The following is a 26525-nucleotide window of genomic DNA, read 5'->3' on the forward strand; positions in this document are numbered from 1 at the left end:
GCTTTTTCAAGAATACACGATACTTTTTCTTAACATGTTAGAGTAAATGAATAAGAAAATTCGAAAAGGTGAGAAAGAAAAAAAAAACTGAAATTTTTGAGTCTTGAGGTAAAATACCACGACTCATCGTTTCGAAGAATATTCTTAAACAAGTTATGGTCTCTAACTTCAATAAGACTCCGAAAACACAAGGTGCGTTTATGAGCGTTGAAAAAATATTGGCTTTAATACATTCAAAACTACTACCTAGCTTTTCGTTCGATTTTTGAACAAAATATAATTTCCGTATTAAAAGGGTTCTGTTCTTTTAGGTTTTAGGTTTAGGTTGTTCTGGATTTTCAAATCCATAAAAAAAAAGAAACAGTGGGTTCTATAGTAAATTAATTGTGGAATTATATTTCCCTAGGAATATTTCCTTGGCTCGGAAATTATTTTATCATCGTGAATTTTCCTCGTAATTTATTTTCAGGAAAAAAAAAATCTTATGAAATGACAGCTAAGTTCAATTGGAAATTTGTCCCCAATATCACTTAATTTCAAGGAAACATTTCATCATCATTTTCACTTCTTTACATGAAAATTGACGTTCCGATTTGAAATATTTTTCATACAAAAACGCTACCAATTGCGTTTTTTTGTCTTCGTTGGGAAGGGAATGCCTTAAACCCTAAAACAAAAAATTACTAATTGTTGTTGTTGTGTTACTTTTTCTGTAAACAAGATCGGTAAAAGGTCAAAAATAGATACTGTATACATTTGAAAAGATTTGCTAAGGATTTCAAACTCAATATATTCCAAACAAGTCTATTAGTATAAGTTGTTTCTATTTTAAATCTTATTTTTTTAATTAAGGCACCGGTAAAATGCAATTTTTACTAATTGTCATAATCGTAATAATCATAGTATTCAGGAGAAGATGTTGTAGTTGTCGTAGTTCCAGCTGTTGTACTTGAAGTTGTGACTGCAGATGTTGTAGTTGCAACTGTTGTAGGTTCGACTGTTGTGGGTGCAACTGTTGTTGGTGCAACTGTTGTAGGTGCAACTGTTGTAGGTGCAACTGTTGTAGGTTCAACTGTTGTGGGTTCAATTGTTGTTGGTGTAACTGTTGTAGGTTCGACTGTTGTAGGTTCAACTGTTGTAGGTTCAATTGTTGTTGGTGCAACTGTTGTTGGTTCGACTGTTGTTGGTGCAACTGTTGTGGGTTCAACTGTTGTTGGTGCAACTGTTGTTGGTTCGACTGTTGTAGGTGCAACTGTTGTTGGTGCATCTGTTGTTGGTTCAATTGTTGTTGGTGCAACTGTTGTTGGTTCAACTGTTGTAGGTTCAACTGTTGTAGGTTCAATTGTTGTAGGTTCAATTGTTGTTGGTGCAACTGTTGTTGGTGCAACTGTTGTTGGTGCAACTGTTGTTGGTGCAACTGTTGTTGGTGCATCTGTTGTTGGTGCAACTGTTGTAGGTTCGACTGTTGTAGGTGCAACTGTTGTTGTTGCATCTGTTGTTGGTGCAACTGTTGTAGGTTCAACTGTTGTTGGTGCAACTGTTGTTGGTGCAACTGTTGTTGGTGCATCTGTTGTTGGTGCAACTGTTGTAGGTTCGACTGTTGTAGGTGCAACTGTTGTGGGTTCAACTGTTGTTGGTGCAACTGTTGTAGGTTCGACTGTTGTAGGTGCAACTGTTGTGGGTTCAACTGTTGTTGGTGCAACTGTTGTTGGTTCGACTGTTGTAGGTGTAACTGTTGTTGGTGCATCTGTTGTTGGTTCAATTGTTGTTGGTGCAACTGTTGTAGGTTCAACTGTTGTAGGTTCAACTGTTGTTGGTGCAACTGTTGTAGGTTCAACTGTTGTAGGTTCAACTGTTGTAGGTTCAATTGTTGTAGGTTCAATTGTTGTTGGTGCAACTGTTGTTGGTGCAACTGTTGTTGGTGCAACTGTTGTTGGTGCATCTGTTGTTGGTGCAACTGTTGTTGGTGCAACTGTTGTAGGTTCAACTGTTGTTGGTGCAACTGTTGTTGGTGCAACTGTTGTTGGTGCATCTGTTGTTGGTGCAACTGTTGTAGGTTCGACTGTTGTAGGTGCAACTGTTGTGGGTTCAACTGTTGTTGGTGCAACTGTTGTAGGTTCGACTGTTGTAATTGCAACTGTTGTGGGTTCAACTGTTGTTGGTGCAACTGTTGTTGGTGCATCTGTTGTTGGTGCAACTGTTGTGGGTTCAACTGTTGTTGGTGCAACTGTTGTTGGTGCATCTGTTGTTGGTGCAACTGTTGTAGGTTCGACTGTTGTAGGTGCAACTGTTGTGGGTTCAACTGTTGTTGGTGCAACTGTTGTAGGTTCGACTGTTGTAGGTGCAACTGTTGTGGGTTCAACTGTTGTTGGTGCAACTGTTGTTGGTGCATCTGTTGTTGGTGCAACTGTTGTAGGTTCGACTGTTGTAGGTGCAACTGTTGTGGGTTCAACTGTTGTTGGTGCAACTGTTGTAGGTTCGACTGTTGTAGGTGCAACTGTTGTGGGTTCAACTGTTGTTGGTGCAACTGTTGTAGGTGCAACTGTTGTAGGTGCAACTGTTGTAGGTTCAACTGTTGTAGGTGCAACTGTTGTAGGTGCAACTGTTGTAATTGCAACTGTTGTAGGTGCAACTGTTGTGGGTTCAACTGTTGTAGGTACAACTGTTGTAGGTTCAATTGTTGTTGGTGCAACTGTTGTTGGTGCAACTGTTGTTGGTGCAACTGTTGTTGGTGCAACTGTTGTTGGTGCAACTGTTGTTGGTGCAACTGTTGTGGGTTCAACTGTTGTTGGGGCAACTGTTGTAGGTTCAACTGTTGTAGGTGCAGCCGTTGTAGTTGCAACTGTTGTAGGTGCAACTGTTGTGGGTTCAACTGTTGTAGGTGCAACTGTTGTAGGTTCAACTGTTGTTGGTGCAACTGTTGTTGGTGCAACTGTTGTTGGTGCAACTGTTGTTGGTGCAACTGTTGTTGGTGCAACTGTTGTTGGTGCAACTGTTGTTGGTGCAACTGTTGTTGGTGCAACTGTTGTTGGTGCAACTGTTGCTGGTGCAACTGTTGTTGGTGCAACTGTTGTTGGTGCAACTGTGTTTGGTGCAACTGTTGTTGGTGCAACTGTTGTTGGTGCAACCGTTGTAGGTGCAACTGTTGTTGGACCAACAGTTGTAGGTGCAACTGTTGTTGGTGCGACGGTAACAGGACGGCCATCAGGGCCATAGCATGGGCCACCATTGGGTGGGTTATAACCTGGACGTCCCTTAGGTCCATAACAAACAGGTTTCGCAGTCGTTGTTGCTGCAGTATTTGTAGTTTCCACTGTTGGGCTTGGAGTTGTTGATGATGCTGCGTCGGTAAGTGGACGGCCATCAGGGCCATAGCATGGGCCACCATTGGGTGGGTTATAACCTGGACGTCCCTTAGGTCCTAAACAAACAGGTTTCGCAGTCGTTGTAGGTATAGTAGTTGTAGTTCCTACTGTTGGGCTTGGAGTTGTTGATGATGCTGCGTCGGTAAGTGGACGGCCATCAGGGCCATAGCATGGGCCACCATTGGGTGGGTTATAACCTGGACGTCCCTTAGGTCCTAAACAAACAGGTTTCGCAGTCGTTGTAGCTGCAGTATTGGTAGTTCCTACTGTTGTGCTTGGAGTTGTTGATGATGCTGCGTCGGTAAGTGGACGGCCATCAGGGCCATAGCATGGGCCACCATTGGGTGGGTTATAACCTGGACGTCCCTTAGGTCCTAAACAAACAGGTTTCGCAGTCGTTGTAGCTGCAGTATTGGTAGTTCCTACTGGTGTGCTTGGAGTTGTTGATGATGCTGCGTCGGTAAGTGGACGGCCATCAGGGTCATAGCATGGGCCACCATTGGGTGGGTTATAACCTGGACGTCCCTTAGGTCCTAAACAAACAGGTTTCGCAGTCGTTGTAACCGGAATACCATCAGGGCCATAACACGGACCACCATTGGGTGGATTATAACCTGGACGTCCTTTTGGTCCATAACAAGGAGTTTTCGCAGTTGTAACTGAAGTTGCGGATGTATCTATTTGACTTGTTGAAGATTGAGCCGCTGGAACAGAAGTTGTTGCCTTTTGAGGTGGGCGTTCATCGGGACGATTAGGGCAGGGGCGGTCTTTACCTGGTCGATTTGGTTTTGGTCTTCCACCAGATCCAAAACAGGGACGGCCACCCCTATCAGGTCTTCCTTTATCGCCACCTGGACGACGGAACCTTCTTTCATCGGAATCAGGATCCCTTTCGAAATCTTCAGGATCAAAATCATCTTCAATTTCTTCCTCAAATTCAGAATCGAAATCTTCTTCTTCGTCGTCAAATTCACGGTCATCACCCATTTCAGGACGAGGAGGGCGGCGATCATCAGGACCTCTTTCTCGGCGATGATGCCTCCTCCCATGGCAAACAGCTACACTTAATAAAAGCACTAAAACAACAACCAATTTCGAAACCATTATCGTTATTAATTTCATAGACCAAATGAACTCAATTCTTAGCTTTTATACAAAATTTGGAACCGCAAATAAAAAACAAACAAATTATTTGACGTAAATGAAAGGTATTTATTGACACAGGTTCACCAGGTAAGGCACATGTGTGAGCATTGTTCTTTTATTATTATAGACAAAATAAATACAAGAATTTGAACTTTCTGCATAAAAATAACCTATTTTGGTGAAAAAAGTTCAAATTCTGTTTACCTCGTGTGCCTGTTATTAAATAATGCAAATCAAAAAATAAACAAAGTTAAATTCGATAAGGAGTTATATAATAATTTTTTTTATTCAATAAATGAAGTCCCTCTCCCTGAATGCAATACCAAAATGGCTGACTAAGCTTATGCGTGTTCTTTTGGAGATGGTGAAGATCTCATTCTTACTTCAAAATAATGAAAATAATGAATGTCAAATGAAGACAAAAATTTCCAAAGGCTCTGATTGGTTTGTTCCAGAAAAAACTTTAACGGTTTCTGATACTTTAAAACAGCTGAACAATCATAGATTTGAAATATTCTGAACTGCAAGTTCAGATGTTTTTTATTAAATTGAGTGTTGAGTATGGAACGCAATATCATCTACTCGTGCATGTTATTTGAAAAATTAAAGTGTTGTTTAACAAAAACAAATGTGTGTACACATGTACACGCGATTGAAGTTATTCTTCTCACTCACAGAATTTTTTTTTGTCATCTTCATTTTGAATGAGAACTTAACGAAGCAAGTATGAAACTTAAAGAAGTAAAAAGTGCGACTCACTAGTGTAAAAATCCTTCATTGAGAATGCAACTTCAACAAATTAAAAATCTTCATGTTGTATGAGAACTTAACGAAGTAAAAACTGCGACTTCCTCGGGTAAAAAATCCTTCATTGAAGATGCGACTATAATAAAATAGACGTCTTCATATTGTATTACAACTTAACGAAGTAAAACCTAAAAACTGCGGCTTGCGGGGGTCAAAATCCTTCATTAAGGATGCAGCTTGAAAAAATTAAAAGTCTTCATGTTGTATAAGAACTTAACGAAGTAAAAAGTGCGACTCCTTAGGAACAAAATCCTTAATTAAAGATGCGACCATAAAAAAATAGAAGTCTTCATGTTGTATAAGAACTTAAAGAAGTAAAAAGTACGACTTCCTAGGGTCAAAATCTTCATTAAGGATGCAGCTTGAAAAAATTAAAAGTTTTCATGTTATCTGAGAACTTAACGAAGTAAAACCTGCGACTTTCGGGGGTCAAAATCCTTCAACATAACTTAACGAAGTTAAAAATGTGACTCCCTGGGGTCAAAATCCGACCTTGAGCATTATACTTTAAAAAATTAAAAGTCCTTAGATTGTATGAGAACTTAACGAAGTATAATGTGAGACTTCCTACTGTCAAAATAAAATCCTTCATTGAGGAAACGACTTAAAACATAAAGGGCCGGTTTGTTCACACTCGATTATCTTTTAATCTAGGATTATTATTCCATACAAAAATCCTTGATTAAAAGATAATCGAGTGTGAACAAATCGGGGCTAAGAGTTTTCATACTTGTAATATTAATGTCTTCATTTTGTTCCCATAATATTGTCTTTAGAGTTCAAAAGTGATTTTTTTATCATTTGCGTTCGTCAAGTTTATTGTTCTAATGAATTTGAAATTGTTGGAAACGTAATGAGAAAAAAAAACAAGAAAAATTATTTGTATGCTGGTTATTATTCGTTGACGGATAGACACCAATTTTATTCTTTGTATAATTCACATAATAACAACCTTAAAGTATAACAGTTTTTTTTTTTTTTTTTTAATTATAATTTGATTATAACACAATTTTGCATACAAAAGTTAACATAAATTATAACTTTAATAATCATAATAGTCATCAATATTGGGAGTTGTGGATGCAGGTGCTGTTGTTGTTGCAGCCGTTGTTGGGGCAGCTGTTGTTGGTGCAGCTGTTGTTGTTGTTGTTGTCGTTGTTGTTGTTGTAGTAGTTGCTACTGTTGTTGGTGCAGAAGTCGTTGGTCGAGCAGGTGAGTTGCATGGAGGAGGGCGGTAACCAGGTTTACCACCAGGCCCATAACATGGCCCACCATTGGGTGGGTGATAACCAGGACGTCCACCAGGTCCAAAACATTGAAATTTATTTATAACAGAATTAATAACATAATCAACAGGGCCAAAACCTGTTACTGGGCGTGGACGTCCTGGACCACCGCCGTTACCACCTGGACCTGGAGGACCGAAACCGAATGGAGGTGGTCCCATGAGCATACCAAAATGCGAGTTTGCAACACCAATTAAAACTGCTAATAGCAGAAATACTAAACTAAACTTCGTTAACATTATTTTGTTCTTTTTAGATCTTATCAAAATCAAGCTTTGTAGACGAATGAATTCAAAATGCAGCTTTTATACTAAATTTCCTAGAACAAAATGAGCTAAAAAAAAAATATTTGACGTACATGGAAGTCATGTATTGACATTGGCACATATGTATCCATTGTTCATTTATTAATATAGTCGAAACAAACAAATAAATTTGCCATTTTTGTTGATTTTTCAAAAATTTGTTGTTAATCAAAATAAATTAAGCCTCATGCGTTCCTTTTCTCAAATTATACAATAACAATCAAATAAAAATAAAGTCTTCTGTCTAACAATCAGAATAAACCCCCACTCATCTGACAGAACCTAATATTTATTATTGTTGTTGTTGTTTTGTTTTTGACAGCTTGTGGCCTGGAGAGACTCTCCAATTTAAGGACTACATTATAAGTACTTTTGTGTTTAGTGGTATGTGAAAAAAGAGAAAATGGTAAAATACATAAATCAAATCAAACTGTTATACTGTTTTATTAACATAAAGTTTGTTAAAACTCTAATCAAATATTAATATTATGAAGCTTTCTATCGCACAGGTGCTCGTAAATAAGAAGATTAAATAGTAAATTAACACTGTTATACTGTTATATTGCTAAACTGTTATACTGTTATGCAAGCATACATTTGTATTTCCATCTTTACAGAAAAGAAAGAAGGCAATAAGACTTAATATTCATACTGTTATATAGACCCTATTCATCGCTTTTCCATAAGAAAAATTTCTCCGATAACGAAGGAAAACTCTTCAAATATAAGGTCAGTGCGGGTTATATGGCCTATCGGCTAATATGGCATAGTTTATGGAAATGCAATTTAAACTAACACTTGTCAATGAAGATGTAAAAAGTATGTGATCATTCATTTTTTGTATTTCTTCAAAGATTTCCCATTTATTATACCACAAATTCAATTTCATGTTTTAGTAATCGTAATAATAATAATCATAATCATCAACGGGGAAAGGGTTTGTAGATGCAGTACTTGCTGGTGTTGTTGTAATGGGTGGTGTTGTTGTTGTAATGGTTGGTGTTGTTGTTGTAATGGGTTGTGTTGTCGGTGCAACTGTCGACGTCGTGCTAGGAGTTGTTACTGCAGATGTTGTTGATGTTGTGGCAACAGTTGTACTTGTAGTTGGACTTGCTGTTGACGTAATCCATGGGCATGGTCTATTTGGGCGCCAACCAGGACGTCCACCTGGGCCAAAACACGGGCGTCCATTACCTGGATGATAACCGGGACGACCAGCGGGACCAAAGCATGGTCGACCACCAGGACGAAAACCAGGACGACCACCCCAGGGACGCGGACGGTGACCTCCACCGAAACCTGGCCGATTACCAAATGAACCACCACCAGGATGTAAAGGAGAAAATATGGGATATTTGCCGAAGCCATAAGGTGGACCACCGAAACCCATTCCTGGTCGAGGACGTCTCATCATTCCAAAAGTTCTATCATCATCAGGATTTACTTTTTGACTATCACTATCAGAAGATTCAGTTTGTTGATCAAGACTTCCCCATTGTTGGCAAACTACAACACTTATCAAAACTGCTAATAGCACACATACTAAACTCAGTTTCGATGACATTTTTTTTTCGTAAAATTTAAAACAAAACTAAAATTTTAGAAGCAAAATATTAAAATTGGTAGCTTTTATACTGAAATTTTTTAAGCAGACAAGGTTTTTTTCTTTGACGTAAATGAAAGACTTCTAATTGCTACAGATAAAATAAATACAAATAAACTAATTGATAATATTTTTTTTTTAACAATATTTCGTTTACTTGTTTTTATAACAATCTTAATTGAAGTAATTATGAATTGTGGGGAAAACTTTTTTGATCAAAATAAACTGCTAAATATTCCAAAAAAAAAAAAAATAAAACAAACAAACAAACCTTTAATACTATGATTTGATTTGGAGGTGAATCATAAGACGTTTTTTTTCTGTACTCGTTCTAAAAAAAATTAATAGTGACGTCAAGATGGATGAAAAAACATGAACAAAATATATGTTTTGAACGAAATGGTGATGCGTATTTACTTTTACTTCTCGGAATTGAATTGAATTGAACAACAAAAACAGTTTTATAATAATTTTTAATAAAAGGTTTGTTGCCCTATCAAATTTCTGAGAATCTCTCAGAATCTGTTTTTTTTTTTTTTTTTTTTTTCTGATATACCTTCTATGTTAGATGGTTCCATCCTGGTGAACCTAAATTTAATCCAGAAATGTAAAAATTTTCTGTCGTTTGAAAAAAAGATTCAAAGAGTACATTGCTAGTGTTTCAAACCATAGCAAAAAAATCAGTTTTACAATTATAGGAACTAGATGGTGCTAAGATCACTTTATCTTTCAATAATAACAACCGCGTTCCTTTAGAAGTGGTAGACTACCCCTGAGTAGAAATCTAGTAGGTACTACCAACTACACATTTCATTCGAAAATTTATAATGAAATTTGTTCATGCAGCATTTTCTGAACATGTCCTAATGCTATTTTTTCACCAGACATCATACAACTACATATCCAACAAAACTTTGTCTTTATTTTAATCAAGATATACAGAATACAAGGAAGGAAATATAATATCCGCCATTTTTACGTCACACGCATTATAAATTGAATATGAACACCGCCTTATAGAGTAAGGCGACTGTCATACTTGAATGTTTTATCTATGGAAAGCCAAAAATTTTCGAATTTTTAATCTATGGAAACTTCATAGGTATACAAAAATTTTAATCACATCGATAGTATCACAAAAACAGAAAGAGATAGGAAGATAAGATGACAAAGGTCTGAGTATGAAAAAAACTTACAAGAATAATGCAGACAGTTTTACACTTTATTCTATAATGCAATTGGCTTATAGCGACAAAAAAAACAAATTTTTTTCCATGAAAAAAGATTTTAATATTACTCTAATACCTACCCTCTAAATCACTTGATTTACCATACGAATATAAATCACGAAACAAGATTTAGAATAAATCTCCTCTAAATCTACTTGGAAATCGAAAATGAGGAAATCAAACATATCCAAACATTCCGATCTAGGTTTGCTGAATGCACTCATTTTCGTTTTTGACAACTTATGAAAAAAAATTGCAAAATGGAAAATCTTAATTATTTTTATTAGGTATATATAAAATTAATTAAAGTTTCAAAGGCAGTGAAAGAATCAGTTTACATAGCTGAAAATAAACAATAAGTATATTTTTTTTCATCCAGAAGTATTGAAATCCCAATCCGATTTTTGTGAACTGTCAAAATGAATCTTCTTATAAATCATTTCATACCGATGGAAACACCATTTTAAATCTACTTTCTTAAATCTAGATTTAGGTTTGGTGGAGACATAGTGACTGTGGGGGGGGGGGGGGGGGGAGGGGAATATGGGTATAAATCTTTTCCTTTTTGACAACTTTTTTTGCTATTGGATGAAATGAGTGCGTCCAGCACAAAACATACTAGTCTTTGAGAAGATACACATATGAGTTTTATTCTTATCTTATGCTATGTTTCCACCAAACTAAAATCTAGATTAAGGATAGAAAATTGAAAATGGTGCTTCCACTGGTTAAAGATAATTTATGAGAAGATTTATTTTGAACGCTCTAAAAAAAGCAAGATTTGCATGAAAGAATCAGATTTAAAGTTTTCGGAAATCATGAGAAATTTGCAATTTATAGGTCGTTTCAAATCAAAAGTCCTGACTCAGAGTTTTTTTTCTCCCTTCCAATTAAATTGAGAACAAATAAACAAAAAACTCAATTTTATTGGCTCATTGCGACAAATCAACTCAAAAATAACAACAAATCATGCTTGTTTGAATGAAAGAAATGCTAGAGAAAAAAATAAACAAACAAAAAATCTGAATTTGTTTATTAATGATTTCTATGGTGACGACTCCAAAATAATTGAAAAATAAAAATATGATATTTACTGCTTGATTATACAAATGAAAAGATGTGAATAGAATTTTAAGTTATGAATTGCTATCATATAAACTGGACATTTCTGGTCCATCTTCACGTAGTTCTATAACAATATCTTCGGAAAAGTTATCACAACTGCCTTCAAATGATAAATAATGAATTAATTGTATGTTTTTTTGTATTGTCAGCGGATATGGAGTGATGCAAGCCCCGGAGACTTGCCTCCGCTTTCTGAGGCTAACCCAGTGAATCTCACAGACGGATGAATTAATTAAAATAGGGATATCAAGAACTGTTCTTCATTATTTTATCGTAATTTAAGAAAAAGTTCAGCTGCCTCATAAATGCTTCCTTCCAGTAAGCGAATGAGTTTTTTTTATTTTTGCTCAATTTTCCATGGGACTTTTGATTTGAAACTACCTATAACTAATTTTTTCTATTTTGGCCACTAATCATTTTGTTTGTGGTCTATTGAAATGAGTGCGTCCAGCCCAAATAAAAAAAAATCTAATAACGAAAATCCTAATAAAAAACAATGTAATATTTAGGATCTTTTTTGTTATATTTTTAATCATCAACATAATCACAAACTTTTAATATTCGTATTCATTATAGTCATATTCTTCAACAGGAAATGCCGTAGTTTCAACAGGGACTGAAGACTCTGAAGTAGTTCCCACTGATGAGCTGGGACTTGTCGATGATTCAATCACTGGTGCTACTGTTGTTGTTGTAATTTCCACTGATGAACTGAGACTTGTTGATGATTCAACCACTGGAGCTAATGTTGTTGTAGTTTCCAATACTGGACTGGTAGATGATTCAATTACTGGAGCAGAAGTTGAAGAAGCGATTATTGTTGTACTTTCTATTGAAGCTAATGTTGTTGTTTCTACTACTGAACTGGGTTTTGTAGATGATTCAATAACTGAGCCAGAAGATGTTGTTATCATTGAGGGCTTAGTAGGTTGAGGTTTATAATCGGGACGACCACCGGCACCGAAACAGGGACGACCGTTTGCTGGGCGATAGCCGGGACGACCACCTGGACCAAAACATTGACTACTACCAGGTCCAGAGCCAGGACGGGAACCAGCATTCATTGCAGGTTGAGAAGGTCCCATGCCTCCGACGGGATTGCTATTTTGACCATAACTAGGTGGTTTTTGGACAAAGCCGGAATTAGGGCCAGAATTCATTCCGGAAGAAGGAGGTCCCATGCCTCCACTGGGACCACCACCTTGACCGTAACCTCCACTCGGACCACCACCACCGCCTTGACTATTACCTCCATTAGGTCTCTGTTGTGGCCCAAAATTTCCATGTTGTTGACAGATAACAGCACCACTTAAAACTGCTAATAGCACAAAAACTAAACTCAGGTTCAATGTCATTTTTAATATTTTTGGTTTTCTATTTAAAAGCAAACTTATTAAAGAAATGAATTAAAACTCTGGCTTTTATACTAAATTTGAAAAGTTAAAAAATTAAACAAATAAAATGTACTGACGCAAATGGTTTCATCTGTTGACATTTGAAGCTATTGTTTTTTTTTAAGCAAATATTATTGATTTATAATTAAACTTGTTGATCAAAATTTGTTATGAATTAAAGAAAATTTATATAGAAATAAATGAAATTTTGCCTCGTGTGCCCTTATTTTAATTTTGCAGATCATTAAACAAAACCAAAGTTTAGATGGAAATGGATGTGGATTGTGTATTTATTTTTATTATTAATAGAATATTTTGAAAAGACACGTTTCATAAAAAAACATTTGTGATATAAGTCCATACATTTAAATCTAGTCGAGTTTGATTGTGTCGCTCAACTACGAGTGACGTTAAGCTGGTTGTTCTCTGAAGACCATTAAAACTAAGTTGGTTTCAAATGTCATCAAGCAGTTCGAATTTGAGGAGAGTTCTTTCATCTACTTAAAAACAACCTGTACTGCCTATGAACATACATGCTTCCCGCGATTAAAAATTTGAAAATCATTGAAATTGTTGTCATCTAATTTGCGACTGAATAATTGCGCGAACAAAATCGCATGTGTGCGCCTAGCCTTATGTCGATTATAGTTGAGCTTTTATTCTCACTATTATAGCGCCATTTTGATTTTACAAAATGCAATACAAATTAATGACAGCCAAAAATCAAAGCGCAATTTCAGATTAGTTTTTGTCATTTCTTTGTGGCAGCCATTTTTGTGCATAAGATTAGGTATTAGCGGAGTTCACATTGACTAACTTACCGGACAGACCGATTGTCATTTGGCCTGATGGGCGGATGATATTTTGCGTTCACACTCATCAGACAATTTTCATCAAAACCCATTTTCCAGCTTATTTTTAATGTTTCTTTTGCATCTTCTGTTCTCAAATTAATGAAAATGAAATATCACTGTCTGCCGGACAGACATGTCGTTCAATTTACCAACATGTCCGTCCGACCACCAAAAAATCAAAGTTTTTTGAAAACCATCCGGCAAATCGGGCAGCCGGGCGTCGGATGTGTGTTCACATTATCAAAATACCATTCGATCAGACCAAATGGCAGCTGGTCTGTCCGGTAAGTTGGTCAATGTGAATCCCCCTATTGGTAATTGGTTAAGTTGACAAGAGCTACCCGCGGGAAAAATGTGAACTAAATGTCAAGTAGTGTCAGATAATAAATCGATCCGCCATTTTTTTTTAAATGGCGTTATCTTTATTTTTAATTTAATATGTAATGCCCCATTTACACGACTGACAACTTGCCAGTAATTTTGCACGCAAATGTCAAATCCCTTTGCCATAATGCTGTCAAAGATTGAGCAAATTCATACTTTTATACGACGAAAATAAAAATGTTTACAAAATGACAAAAATAAGTCGGGATGTCGTTGTGGTCGGAATTTATTTAAGAATTCTAAAAGAATGGAAAAAGGAATTAAAACATAAACAAACCAGAACGTCAGCATTCAGGTGTCGAACTTATTTTATACATTTACAATATGGTCAAGGATTTAAGATTTGGCCACACCGAAAAGGATAGGTAAGCGGTAGCGGTACGGGTAATTGTAGAAAATAAATTCCATACGTGAACGTTGACCTTCCACTTTCGTATTTTTGACAATTACCACCTTATCCAGAAATTCTAGATTAAACATTGGATAGTGATAGTGACATGCTGAGAGCCTATCTATCTTCAAAAAATCAATCGATTTTATGCGAAAAACCGCCGCGCCGCAGCGGCGCGTTCTTGGAGGTAGTAGAATACTCATGAGCATGATTCGTAGATCTAGTACAACAATCAACACATGAGTAGATATGTGCAGTTGTGGTAATAGATTTCTACTTATATCTATGAGTAGTCTACCACCTCCAAAACACATTATAGCCCGGTCCCTTAGAAGATGGTAGTGTACTCATGAGTAGATCTAGTACATTTACAATTAAAACTACTCAGGCTCTTCTGCTAGAGTAGATTTGAGTTGAATTGATTTCGTGGGAGTTTCGTTCCATGGAAAATCGTAAGTGAGCTAGTAGTAGAACCCTGGCTATTATTAACTGTTCTCCACGAATTGTTTTTAGATGATTCCACAGGAATTTGTTGATGTTTTTATCCAAGCTGAATCCTCTCAAATGATGATTTGAGTAATTATGAAAATGAGAGTGTTTCACACGTCCGTCGGTTTCATTAAAATCTTCTAATGACAATTGACAAAGTGAAGAAACTACTAGGCCGGTTAAAATTAGAAAAACTAGACTGACTTTAATTGCCATTTTATTTAAGTTAATTAAATTTTGAATTGTTTTTGAAGAAACAATAAGTTTCATACTAAAACTTCTGACGCAAACGTTATAATTTAAAAGCTTTCAATTCTCACATGTGTTTGAATTATTTTTTTTTTTTGCGAAATAATTTGACTCATATATTTATGTTTTTCTCCTATTAGCTAGACAAATTTTGACATGTTTATTCCTAGGAATCTCCCCAAAAAAAAAAGAAATAAATGTGTACAGCTGTTTCTATTGTGAAAATATGTATGCAAACAAAATATTTAAGAATGCGAACAAATTCGTTTCAGATTTAACTAGAAACACCAAAAATAATTGTTTTGTTTTATTCAATTTGAACAAGTTAATACGTATGTAGCTAGAAAAGTGAATAATTTTTTTTTTGTTTATAAATCTGATTAATTCTAGTACATATTTTATGAGACTGCTTTTTCAAAATGGTTTTTCCAATTGATAAATAGATTTTTGCGTTATGCTCTTTGTATCGATTGTTTTTTTTTTTAAGTTATACTTTTTGACAAATGTCAAAATGACATTTACCTTTAACCCATAATTACATAAAAAACTAACCTACTTTTCTCAAAAACAGCTCAAACGATTTTGATAAAATTATTTTGTGTTTTGGCAAATAAGGTCAAACTTTTGAAATAAATAAAAAAATACCGTTTTTAATGGTTTTTGTCATACAACAATTTTCTTTATTTCTCTTTTAAGAAAATCAATCGATTTCAACTAATCTTTTTTGCTCTTTTAAATATTCCAAAACTTTAAAATTATAATTTAAAAAATCAAAATTTCAAAAAAAAAATGCACGATTGTGTCCCACGAAGTTGTTTTTAAAATTCAACTGGCTTAAATGTTAAAATCATTTTCTACAGAGTGATTCAACAGCAAAAAAAAAATATTTTAACATCGCTTAAAGAGTCTTATAAAAAACTAGTTTTTTTTTATGTATAAATAACACCGGCATACAAAATAAAAAAAGTGTCATGTACCAGAAACCAGACCTATGTTTCTATATGTTTTTGGGCACGCTGAATCCGAATTTTAAGTCCGTTTGGCCCTGTCACCCTCCAGTTTTGAGTAAAATGAAAAAACTAGAAAAAAGGAAGTTTTTTGCCTATTTTGGGGTATTTTTTACATTTTTCTCAAAACTGGAGGGTGACCGGGCAAAGCGGACTTGAAATTCGGATTCAGCGTGTCCAAAAACATATAGAAAGATAGGTCTGGTTTCTGGTACATGACACTTTTTTTTGTTGTGTGCCGGTGTAATTTTTTGGAAAAAAAATTGAATAAAGTTGGTATATGTCATTTTGTAGTAGGAAATTTATTAATGAGCACTTTAAACCAAAATTTCAATAAAACTCAAATCCCCGTTTTCAAAAATTTGTTTTTTGTTTTTTGTTTAATGCAAAATGTTATTTTTTCAAATTATAATTTTGATTTTTATTAAATAGTTCTTTTTCATATAAAAATTTTATTAAAATTCAGTGAAATTCAGAAATAAAAAAAAACAATTTCTCTGCGAGGAGGTGTACCATCAATAACTATTTAAAAAAAAAAAAATACAAAAGATTAACCTTGTTGAAAAACAAACCTGATTTTTTAACATTTTTTAACGTAAGAGTAATTTTTGAGAAGATAAATCTTTTCTATTTTTTTTTATATATGAATGTTTTAAAACTTCTCCACAACAAGTTTGAAAGAAATCGACTCAATTTTTCGAACTCGAATTTCGAATGCAGGTTTGTCAAAAAATTCCTAGTTTCTTAAAACACCCTATACTATTTGAATCGTTTATTTCCAAAACATTATAAGTCCAAAAAAAGTTTCTGACAAAATATTTTTTGTATTTAACAAGTTTGATTTTTACTTTTAATGCAAATATTATTACTACACAGAGTTCATAAGAATGAATAAAATTATTGTTTTTGTGGGTTCAACAAAAAAAAATTCAAAATGGACTAACTGCTAATAAATCAGCAACCAAACCTCCAAGAAACTTTTGGTTTTCAGTTATGAATAGAGCTCAAAGAGACCTTTCTCTTAATGTCTCACTCGAAGAATTCAGAGTAAATTTTTTTAAATCAATAATATCTGCATCCGAATTGCACTTTATATACAAAAAATTTGGTAAATGGATAAAAAAAAACTTAAAATTCGTTCTTCAAATATAAAAAACAACTCTTTAAATAAAATTGAGCTCCAAAAAAAGTATGCAGTTTCATTTCTTTTATAAAGATGCATTTTTAGAAAAAAAAAATTTAAAATCGTTGAAGCTCTTTTTTAAAAAAAGTAATTTTTTACCAATATTTTTTTGAAAAAAAAAAAAAATTTAAATAAATTTGACATATCATTTTGTAGAAACTTTTATCCAAGACGTAAAAATAAAGTTTCAAAAAAATTCAATGTCACGTTTTCGAAAATTTGATTTTTCAAAAAAAAAAAAATATCAAAACTGTTTTAAAAATCCAAAAATAATTTTTTTCAAAATTTTGTTTTTGATTTATATTTAAGCAATGTAAATTTTTTCCATAAATAATTTCCTTAAATTGGTACTAGTAATTTGGAAGATAATTTTAAATTAAAAAAAAAAACGGTTCTATTTAATATATTGTTAATAAGAATTTTGAAAAAAAACTTTTATTCATTCAAAGATAGGCTTGAAATAAAAACTTATACTTGATTTTTTTTAATAAAACTTGTAGGAGTCGTTTTTTGAGAAAATTTAATTTTTCCAAAATTGGTAGGTGTATGACAGGTACCTTTATTTTTGGTCCCCTCTTTACAGGATCAAAAAACTGCTTCATTGAAAATTGTTATTTCACCTTTTTTTTAAGAATTCATAACTTAATTGTACTTATATCGCAAGTACCTACCTACAAAAAATTTGTATTTTTCGACATTTTATGTATTTTTGACAAAGTCACATTTATTCGGCATCGAGAAAGGATCTCGACGAATAAAGAAAGAAGAAAAAGATTTTTTATACATATTAGTCAAATAAATTTGAAGTGACATTTTTAAAATTTTGAAAATTCTTGGAATGCAAGACTCTAAGTATTAATCATCACTTTCATCAAAGTAACTATTAAACTAAATAGTACCTACCTATGAAATAAATTATTTAATTAATTCAAAAGCATAACAAAACACAGGTATAAAGAAACCGCAGCTCATTGAACTCTTATTTGGAGTAAAAATAAAAACTATTGATAGCTTTTTAAACCTGTTTATTTTTTTTTTTTATGACAAAACAGTGAAATGTGTATCAACTTTGATTTAAAATTAATATATTCATCTAGTTTAACTATAATATCTGTCTTATCTCATGCATAAATTCCACAAAACCTTATCAATCTATATAAAAAAAAATTAAATTAAAAATCTGTGCCAATTTCTAAAAAAAAAAAACTAAAAATATATTCAGTGTGATGAACTTTTCTGAATCAATTAAAGAATGTTTAACAATTTTACAAGAAATATTCTATATTTGCATAGACTTGACTCGATTTGCTTGAATACCTATAAAAGTGCTAGTCGCATCTCTTCGATATGTCAATCAGAATAGCAATGATGAAGATAGCAGCCGCATTATTGATACTTGGTAAGATTCGATATAGTTTTTACAATACTTAGAATTTTTATAAATTATTTTATTATTTATTTTTTATAAACAGGTAGCATTGCTTGCGCAAGTGCCGCAACCGAAGATCTCGGCAAAACAATAAGCATTAACATTGACAAAAATCAAAATCAAGATGCTACACCTGTTATCATCGAGGAAATGGAGGAACCACAAATGATTTATCAACCAAAACCACAATATTATCCACAACCCCAATATCCACCACCTCAACCACAACCACAATATCCACCACCTCAACCACAACCACAATATCCTGCACCACCACCACCAGTCTATTATCCTCCAGCACCAATGCCAGCACCTGCACCATATCCCGGGCGCAACGACTACTGTGTAATTCAATGTCCACCCGGACCACCTGGACCTGTTGGTGCACCTGGTGCAATGGGCCCTGATGGAACACCTGGATCTAAGGGAGATATGGGTGATATGGGCTATGAGGGTACTAAAGGTGCAATGGGTCTACCTGGAGATACTGGTGTAATTGGTGAGAAGGGTCAAAGAGGTCAAAAGGGTGAAATGGGCTACCCAGGTCAGAAGGGAGATAAGGGAACTATCGGACCAGATGGAGCTGCCGGTGCAAGTGGTGACAAGGGAGATATGGGAGCTATGGGTGCAATGGGTCCACCCGGACCACCTGGTCCAACTGGACCAGCCGGATCATAGGTTTAGTCTGCTTTTATATTTTTTTTATTGTGCTGACTAAATGTTTGATGAATGATATTAAAAAATGATTTGAAATTAAAAAAAAAAAAATTGAGCAAAAAAATACAAAAAAAGAAATTTTTTTTTCTTGGTTTTACAAAAATATTGAGTTTTCAGGATTCTCTTATCCTGTTTTCAGAGAACAACATAAAAATCTCCATAATGTGGAGCCTTATGTGATGAAGTACAGTGGTCCCACTTTAAAAAATGACAACTATTGAAATAAAAATTGTTTCTAAACACTAAATCATCAAAAACTATAAAAAAAATTGACATTTTTGTGTTCATCTATTCCTTCATAACATCTAAGTTACTTATTGTAATTGAAAAAATGAGGTATCGTTAAAAGCGCCTTATTTGTTATCGGGTTATAGATTGTATGACTATATATTTAATTGAATATAGAGGTTTCTAAGGAGAAAATTCATTTTTGATACATATTACCTATTTTTCAACGGTTTTTCTCGTAAGCTGTAAGTATCACGGGTTGTAAGTAGCATGCATGAGTTTTCCTAGTGAGTATCACAAGTTTTCCAGGTAATTTTCATAGCTTGTCATGGTCGGTTACGGCTTTTTCGGGTAGATATCACGAGTTTACTCAGCGAGCATCACAGGCCACTTCTGGAAAGGAGATGCCTTTAAGGTATCATTGTTTTTCTTGGTCAGTATTACACGTTTCTCATATAAGTATCACAGGTTATGCTGGGAAGCCACGCATTGGACCAGTAGGTATCACGAGTTACCCGGGTGAGTATCATGAGTTGCCTGCGCATGTACCACTGTTTAACCTTGTAAGTATCATGAGTTGTCCCGTTAGTATCACGGGATACTTTTAAAGTGTCATAGGTTCCCCAGTAAGTATCACATGTTGCCCAGGTAGATATCACAGATTACATTTGTAAGTCACGGATTGGACGGGTAGGTATCACAAGTTACCCGGTCGGGTATCATGATTTGATTCGGTATATATATCACTGTTTATCCTTGTAAGTATCATGTATTATTCCGGTAAGTATCAGAGTATGCATCAAAAGTGTCATGGGCTGCACCGAAAAGTATCACACGTTACGCAGTTATTAATTAAGTATCACAGGTTGTCCTGGTTAGTCAAGGATTGTTTGGGCAAGTATCCTAAGTAACCCTGATACGTACTACAGCATTCCCTCGTTAACGGTTTGTAAGTATACATAGGTATAAATTAAGTTTGATAGGTTTTTCTTGTAAATCACGGATTGGACCAGTAGGTATTACAATCTACCCTGGAGAGTATCACGAGCTGCTCCATCAAGTATCACAGGTTATCCTTGTTAGTATCACGGAATGCCCTGGCAAGTATCATAGGATGCTTTAAAATAGTTATAAGTTTCCTTAGTAAATAAGTATCACAGGTTACCTAAGTATCACGGTTTTGACGAGGTAAATATCACAAAAAACTTTGTGCAACGCTATTAACTGGATGAAAAAAATAATTTCTCTTCCTCTTCTTTATCTGGTACAATTCTACGTAGATGTTTTTGTTATTTGAAAAGATATTTAACTCTGAATTCAAAGTTTTATAGTTAAATTCTTTTTATTTTGCAATTAAATTGCTCATGACAGAATTTGCAAATTTATTTAAAAGTGATTTCAATCTTTTACTTTTTTAACAACTTAAACTGACAAATTAATTTGCGGTCAACGAATAAATTTAATCTTGAAAACAATCTTATTAGAATATAAAAATGCCTTAAAAAGATATTCAAAGGTATGCTATATTTAGTTTAGTAAGAGAAATGCGCTGATCTATATAATTTAATATAAAAGAAAGTATCTTTGAGTAAAAAACTCTCAGAAGATACAAAATGAAGCTGGCATTTGTTGTGCTGTCTTTGGGTAAGAAATATTTTATTTAAGTATGTATTACCTACATTTGATAGAATATAACCTATTTTTTTTTTTTTTTTTTTTTTACTTAGGAACTTTTGTCCTTACGGCATCTGAAGATGTTGGAAAAACAATAAGCGTCTTTGGTAATGTTGATGATTTTGGTGGTATTGGTAGTATTGGTGGTTTTAGTGGTTCTGATAGTTTTGATGTTTTTGGTCACACCGAAAACAAAGAAAAAAATATTGCTTATATTGTACCAATTCCCGGTAAACCTCAATATGAAGAATATCGTCCACCAGTACAATATCCTGCACCAGCACCATATCCTTCACCCACATACCCTCAACCAGCACCATATCCACCACCACCAGGAAGACCTTGTGTTGTACAATGTCCACCTGGTCCACCTGGACCTCCAGGTGTACCTGGAGCATATGGACCTGATGGACCACCAGGTCAAAAAGGAGATATGGGAGACATGGGAATTGAAGGGCAAAAAGGAGCAAATGGAGAAATTGGTGATAGGGGTCCTTTGGGAAATAAAGGACGCAAAGGCTCTGTAGGAAATATAGGTTTGGAGGGCCAAATGGGTGATAAAGGTGTTCAAGGTCCAGAAGGACCCAAAGGCTCTAAAGGTGATAAGGGTGATATGGGTCTAAAAGGCCAACCTGGACCACCAGGTCCCCCAGGACCTATCGGACCACTAGGAGTCAGCAATAATTAATGAAAAGATACAAAATTAAAAACAATTAAGCACCAAAAATGATATAAATAAAATAAAAATAAAGAACAAACAAAAATGTTACACATATTTTATTTTCATTTTTTTTTTTTTTTCAAATCAGCATTGTAGGTAGTAGGTACATGGTACAGTCTGAAAACAATCGAAAGAAAAATATAACTAAATCTGATGTTGATATAATATCCTTGTTCCATCTGGAAGTTAATGGAGAAGATGCTTTGTTTTAGTAAATTCTCTTCTTCTGCACCAGAAAATTCCTACTAGATCACTTTCTACCACACTAAATTCCCTTTCATCAATTCTTTCACATAAAACAAGTGAATAATATTGTCCACTACCAACATTACTACGAATAAAAGCACCAAAAACACCGTAGTTACAATGGTGTTTTCTGTTCGAGGCAGGGGCGTACACACCATTGGGGCAAGCGGGGCGATGCCCCGGGGCCCCCGACACGCCAGGGCCCCGTCTAGAGACAATGCAGAGAAGGCAACTTTTTATAAAAATAAAAAATCAAAAAGATAAGATATTTGACATGAATCACTTCGGACACACGAGAGACAAATTATACTCTTCATTGTAACGCATAATGAATTAGTATTTGGTAGCCAGCCACATACTATTTCATCTTAAAAAAAAAAATAGTACCTACCTCAGGAGCCCCAAAAAAATAAATCAATTTTTTGAAAAAAAATATATATTATTTTAGGGCCCAAAATGTTACTTGAAAAATCTTAGCGACCAATAAATGGTACATCAGGGGCCCCAAAAACGAAGTAGGGCGTGTTCTTTCTTTTTTATTTGTTCTTATTTTCTATATGAAAAGGGCCCCAAGTATCAAAGAATCCCCAAACATTTAGACTTGCCCCGGGGCCCCGGCAACTCAACGTACGCCTCTGGTTCGAGGTGTATCAAAATGTACAAAATTGGACCTAGAACACTACCCTCTGGTACCCCAGCCACTATTTCTCTAAATTCTAAATAATGATTATTTTCGTGTAACTCAAACAATTTTGTTTTTACAAGATTATCTATGAATGTTATAATAGAGTCCTTCAGACAGGACTCTATTTAATTTGAATTTGAGGCTTTACTGCCATATCCATAATTTGTCAAAAATATGGGACAGATTTGAAAAGAACGCTGAACAAATTTTCATTTCTTCAAGATCTTTCTAAATGACGTCAGTCATTATCCATCCATTATAAAACGATCTCAAACCTGAACACCAGTTCGGTTTTAGAAGCAAAAACTCAATGATTGATCAAATTCCCTAAAGACGCTGAAGAAATGTTGGGAAATTTAAGTTCATTTGAAAGTGAAGTTACAGTTAAAGGGCCTGTTTATTACTCCTTCAATTATTTCAATCCCTTATAATCAATCTTTTTTTTAGTAACACTGGTCATTGATACGTTACTTTTTTACTTGTGATATAGGTACTATAATAAGACAAGTTAAGAATACGTAAGAAAAATCGAACTTGAGATAACAATTAGACATGACATTACGATTATAGAAAATGTAAAAAAAGTGGGATTTCTGACTTTCTCGTAAACCGTTGAACCGGTTTCAATGTAAATTTTTGTGCTAAGACGTTTTACTAGTTTTAGATTAAAAATTAGAAACAAATAAATTTCAAAAAAAGTCAATTTTGGATTTTTTAAGAAATTATTCAAAATTTCTTTCTAAAAAATCAGTTTTTTCAAAAGCGATCAATAAATTTATTTGAAATTTTGTTTGAATATTTGGAAAAATAATTTCTTTAAAATGCAAACTAACTTTTTTTTGAAAAATTTTCGAAAATTTTATACCTATACAAAAATATTTTTTTTTTTTAAACAATTTACAAAAAAAAAAATTCCATTTTTTTTGTTTTGTAAGAAAACAAATGGCGTACCTCATTGATATGCATTTCTCATAAAATTAATGATAAAAATTAAGTAAAATTATTCTTTTACAGAGTTTATAAAAAGGTTCAACATTCTAAGCAACTTTAACCATAAAGCAAGAACGTGAGACCCAGTCGTCCATTTTATCGAATATTAAAAGGTCAAAAAGGCCGTTTTTGGGTAAATTCGACGTCGAATTACATACATTACACCGTTAATTTGTTTTCTTGCAAAACTATTTATGCAATCTCAAAAAATAAAAATTTTTACATCTTTGTTATTTTTTTTTTCTCAAAAAACGTTGGAACGAGAAATTTATGATATTTATTTCAAAATTTAAGTGGTTCACATAGCTAATGACTTTTTGAAACAAATTTGTGACTTCTGATTTGGATCTATAAATAAGGAATTTATCAGTTAAAATTTTACATATATTTTGGCCTAAACATGTAAAACAATTTCACTGCGCAAAAATATACATATATTGCAAATAAAAAAAATCCATTGAAACAACATTTTGATTTTTTTTGTTGCCGAAACAAAAATATACTTTTCTGAAGGTTTTCGGTGTGCTGAACTCGAATTTGAAGCCAAAAAAAAATTAATCAGCTCCCGTTTTTGAAATATTACCGTTAGAAAATGCAGTACTTCGGACCTTATTCTTTTATATAAGGAACATTTTTTGAGCATATTTAGTAACGGTTTTCATAAGTACTATTTACCACCTTTTTAAATCTGTTTAAATCTTTCCGATATCTTTTTTACTGCCCGAGATATCCTTAGTTGTTTGGTATTTTTATAAATTTTATAACGTCATTATCTTCTTTTTGATATATGAAGCCAAACCCACTTACTTCAGTTTGAGATATCTCGGGCAATATAAAAGATATTGAAAAGATTTAAACAGGTGTCGAAAGATGGCAAACAGTTCTTATAGAAACCGTTACTAAATATGCTCAAACAATTTTCTTTATACAAACGAATAAGGTCCGAAGAATTCAAAAAAACGTATTTTTGCATTTTCTAACGGTAATATATAACGGGAGCTGATTAGCTGTTTCTGACTTCGGATTCGAGTTCAGCACACCAAAAACCTTCAGAAAAGTATACTTTTGTTTCGACAACAAAACTCTTGTAAACCAGTGTTATCAATGCAATAATAGCTATTAATTATCAAAAAAATTTTAAAAACAAAACAGTCGCAGTTGATTTTTTTTTATAGAAATTAAATAGGAAAGTTGTCAAATTAAGTTGTTAAAAATCAATCCAAGAAAAGTCTAAAAGTACATTTTCCTAACATCCTACTTATTGAACTTTTGATTTTTAACATTTTTTCATTCAATATGAAAAGTTTTGAAAAAGAAAATTCTATTTAAAACACTTATGCTTCCCACCGTTATTGAGTCACCATTTTGAATAATAAAAGTTGGCAGCTTTTTCGTATTTTTTCTATACTAGTATTCTCCAGTGTGCCAAATTTCATTTCTGTCAAGAAATGGCCACCCAAGTGATTTTTGACACGATTTTGACATGATTTTATCAAATTACAAAAAGTTTATCTGTTAAGTTAATATAAATCAATCATTTTCATATCATAGCTTTTTTGTATATCCAAACCCAGTTCCTTGAACCGATTTACTTACGAATTACCAAATTAACATTTCAGCACGTGTAAAAAGTATCCCAACCAATTTTTAAATTCTTAAACCAAAATAGTAAACCCAAAGTTTAGCCATTAACAAAATCCTAAAAATCGCTATCACAAACATGTGTCACTCACCGATCACAAATCGCGATCAAATTAAATTCTTTTCATGCAAAACTTACAAAATATTTACATAGAAAGATAACAAAAAGTTTCTGAAGCAACAAAAAAAAAAAAAAAATCAAAAAACATAAAAATTATATTGCATACATATTTTAAGTTGATCTAGGTCAATTATTCTTGAATACACCAATAATAAATTATAAATTCAATCTCAAAGAATCTATACAAAAAAAAAAAAAATTAATTTACAGTTATCAAATGCGGTCCAGTTTTCGATGAGTGTAAAGTGAAAACTAGTCGCCAAGCTGAAAAAAGAATGATTCTATTTGCATAATTTAGTAGAAAAAACCTTTTCTGTTCGAGCTGATAATATAAAAGACGATTCAATTCTGTCAATTTCATCAGATCATCAACCACAATGAGGGCTTTTGCAACATTATTAGTGTTTGGTAAGGAACAACAAAACAAAAAAAAAATGTTTAAACAAAATCAATAATTATTTATTTTTTTTTACAATATTTTCAGGAGCCATTGCTGTTGTTTCCACAGCAGATGACGCACTCAGAAGTATAAGCTTTAATAAAAATGGCAGCAATAATAAAAAGGAACCCGTTTTGGTGTACACGCAATATCCACAACAAATGTATCCACAAATGCCATGGCCGCAACCACCATCATATCCTGCCCCATATCCACCATCTTACCCACAACCATCCTACCCACAACCACCACCACCAACCTATCCACCCTACCCAGCTCCATACCCACCATCACAATGCAGATGTAATCCTGGACCACCAGGTCCACCTGGTCAGCCTGGTACAACTGGTAACATGGGAACAGCAGGTTTGAAGGGAGAGAAGGGTAACATGGGGCAAATGGGCTTGCCTGGTACTATTGGAGATAAGGGTGAGACCGGTGAGATGGGACTTAAGGGTGATAAGGGTTATAAGGGTGATATGGGATTTGAAGGCATGAAGGGTGATAAGGGTACTATTGGTGCTGATGGACCAATTGGACCTAAGGGAACTAAGGGTGATGCTGGAACAGCTGGAGCTATGGGACCACCAGGACCACCTGGTCCAACAGGTCCAATGGGACCAGCAGCGTAAGCTCAGAAAAACAACCAAAATATATGACAATTACCCAAAGCTTAATGAAATCTGGACAAAATCGTACGACTCCGACATACAGAATAATTAGACAAGGACATATTCATCAAACGCATCGATACTAAGAAAATTATATCACAATTTTATATTTATACATTTTCAATTCTGTAAAAAAAAAAAATACA

At 34.0% G+C, this 26525-nt stretch overlaps 4 protein-coding genes across 4 annotated transcripts; 1 reads left to right on the forward strand and 3 right to left on the reverse strand.

Moving 5' to 3' along the window:
• Window positions 1-806: 806 nt before the first annotated feature.
• Window positions 807-4469, reverse strand: LOC129919275 (mucin-2-like). The gene has a single exon (XM_056000128.1). The coding sequence runs from the start codon at window positions 4467-4469 to the stop codon at window positions 876-878; it is 3594 nt and encodes a 1197-aa protein (XP_055856103.1). The 3' UTR covers window positions 807-875.
• A 1891-nt stretch (window positions 4470-6360) lies between these two features.
• Window positions 6361-6843, reverse strand: LOC129919276 (translation initiation factor IF-2-like). Its single transcript, XM_056000130.1, has one exon. It carries the CDS (start codon window positions 6841-6843, stop codon window positions 6361-6363), a length of 483 nt encoding a protein of 160 aa, XP_055856105.1.
• A 4538-nt stretch (window positions 6844-11381) lies between these two features.
• LOC129919889 (translation initiation factor IF-2-like) lies at window positions 11382-12237 on the reverse strand. Its single transcript, XM_056000987.1, has one exon. The coding sequence runs from the start codon at window positions 12219-12221 to the stop codon at window positions 11421-11423; it is 801 nt and encodes a 266-aa protein (XP_055856962.1). The 5' UTR covers window positions 12222-12237; the 3' UTR covers window positions 11382-11420.
• Window positions 12238-17967: 5730 nt separating this feature from the next.
• Window positions 17968-26360, forward strand: LOC129919277 (collagen alpha-1(I) chain-like). Its single transcript, XM_056000131.1, has 5 exons — window positions 17968-18216; window positions 18290-18912; window positions 20698-20707; window positions 20919-21542; window positions 25754-26360. Exons 1-5 carry the CDS (start codon window positions 18165-18167, stop codon window positions 26338-26340), a joined length of 1896 nt encoding a protein of 631 aa, XP_055856106.1. The 5' UTR covers window positions 17968-18164; the 3' UTR covers window positions 26341-26360.
• Window positions 26361-26525: the final 165 nt, after the last annotated feature.

The sequence above is a fragment of the Episyrphus balteatus genome, chromosome 4 (genome assembly GCF_945859705.1).
Source record: "Episyrphus balteatus chromosome 4, idEpiBalt1.1, whole genome shotgun sequence".
NCBI lineage: Eukaryota > Metazoa > Arthropoda > Insecta > Diptera > Syrphidae > Episyrphus > Episyrphus balteatus.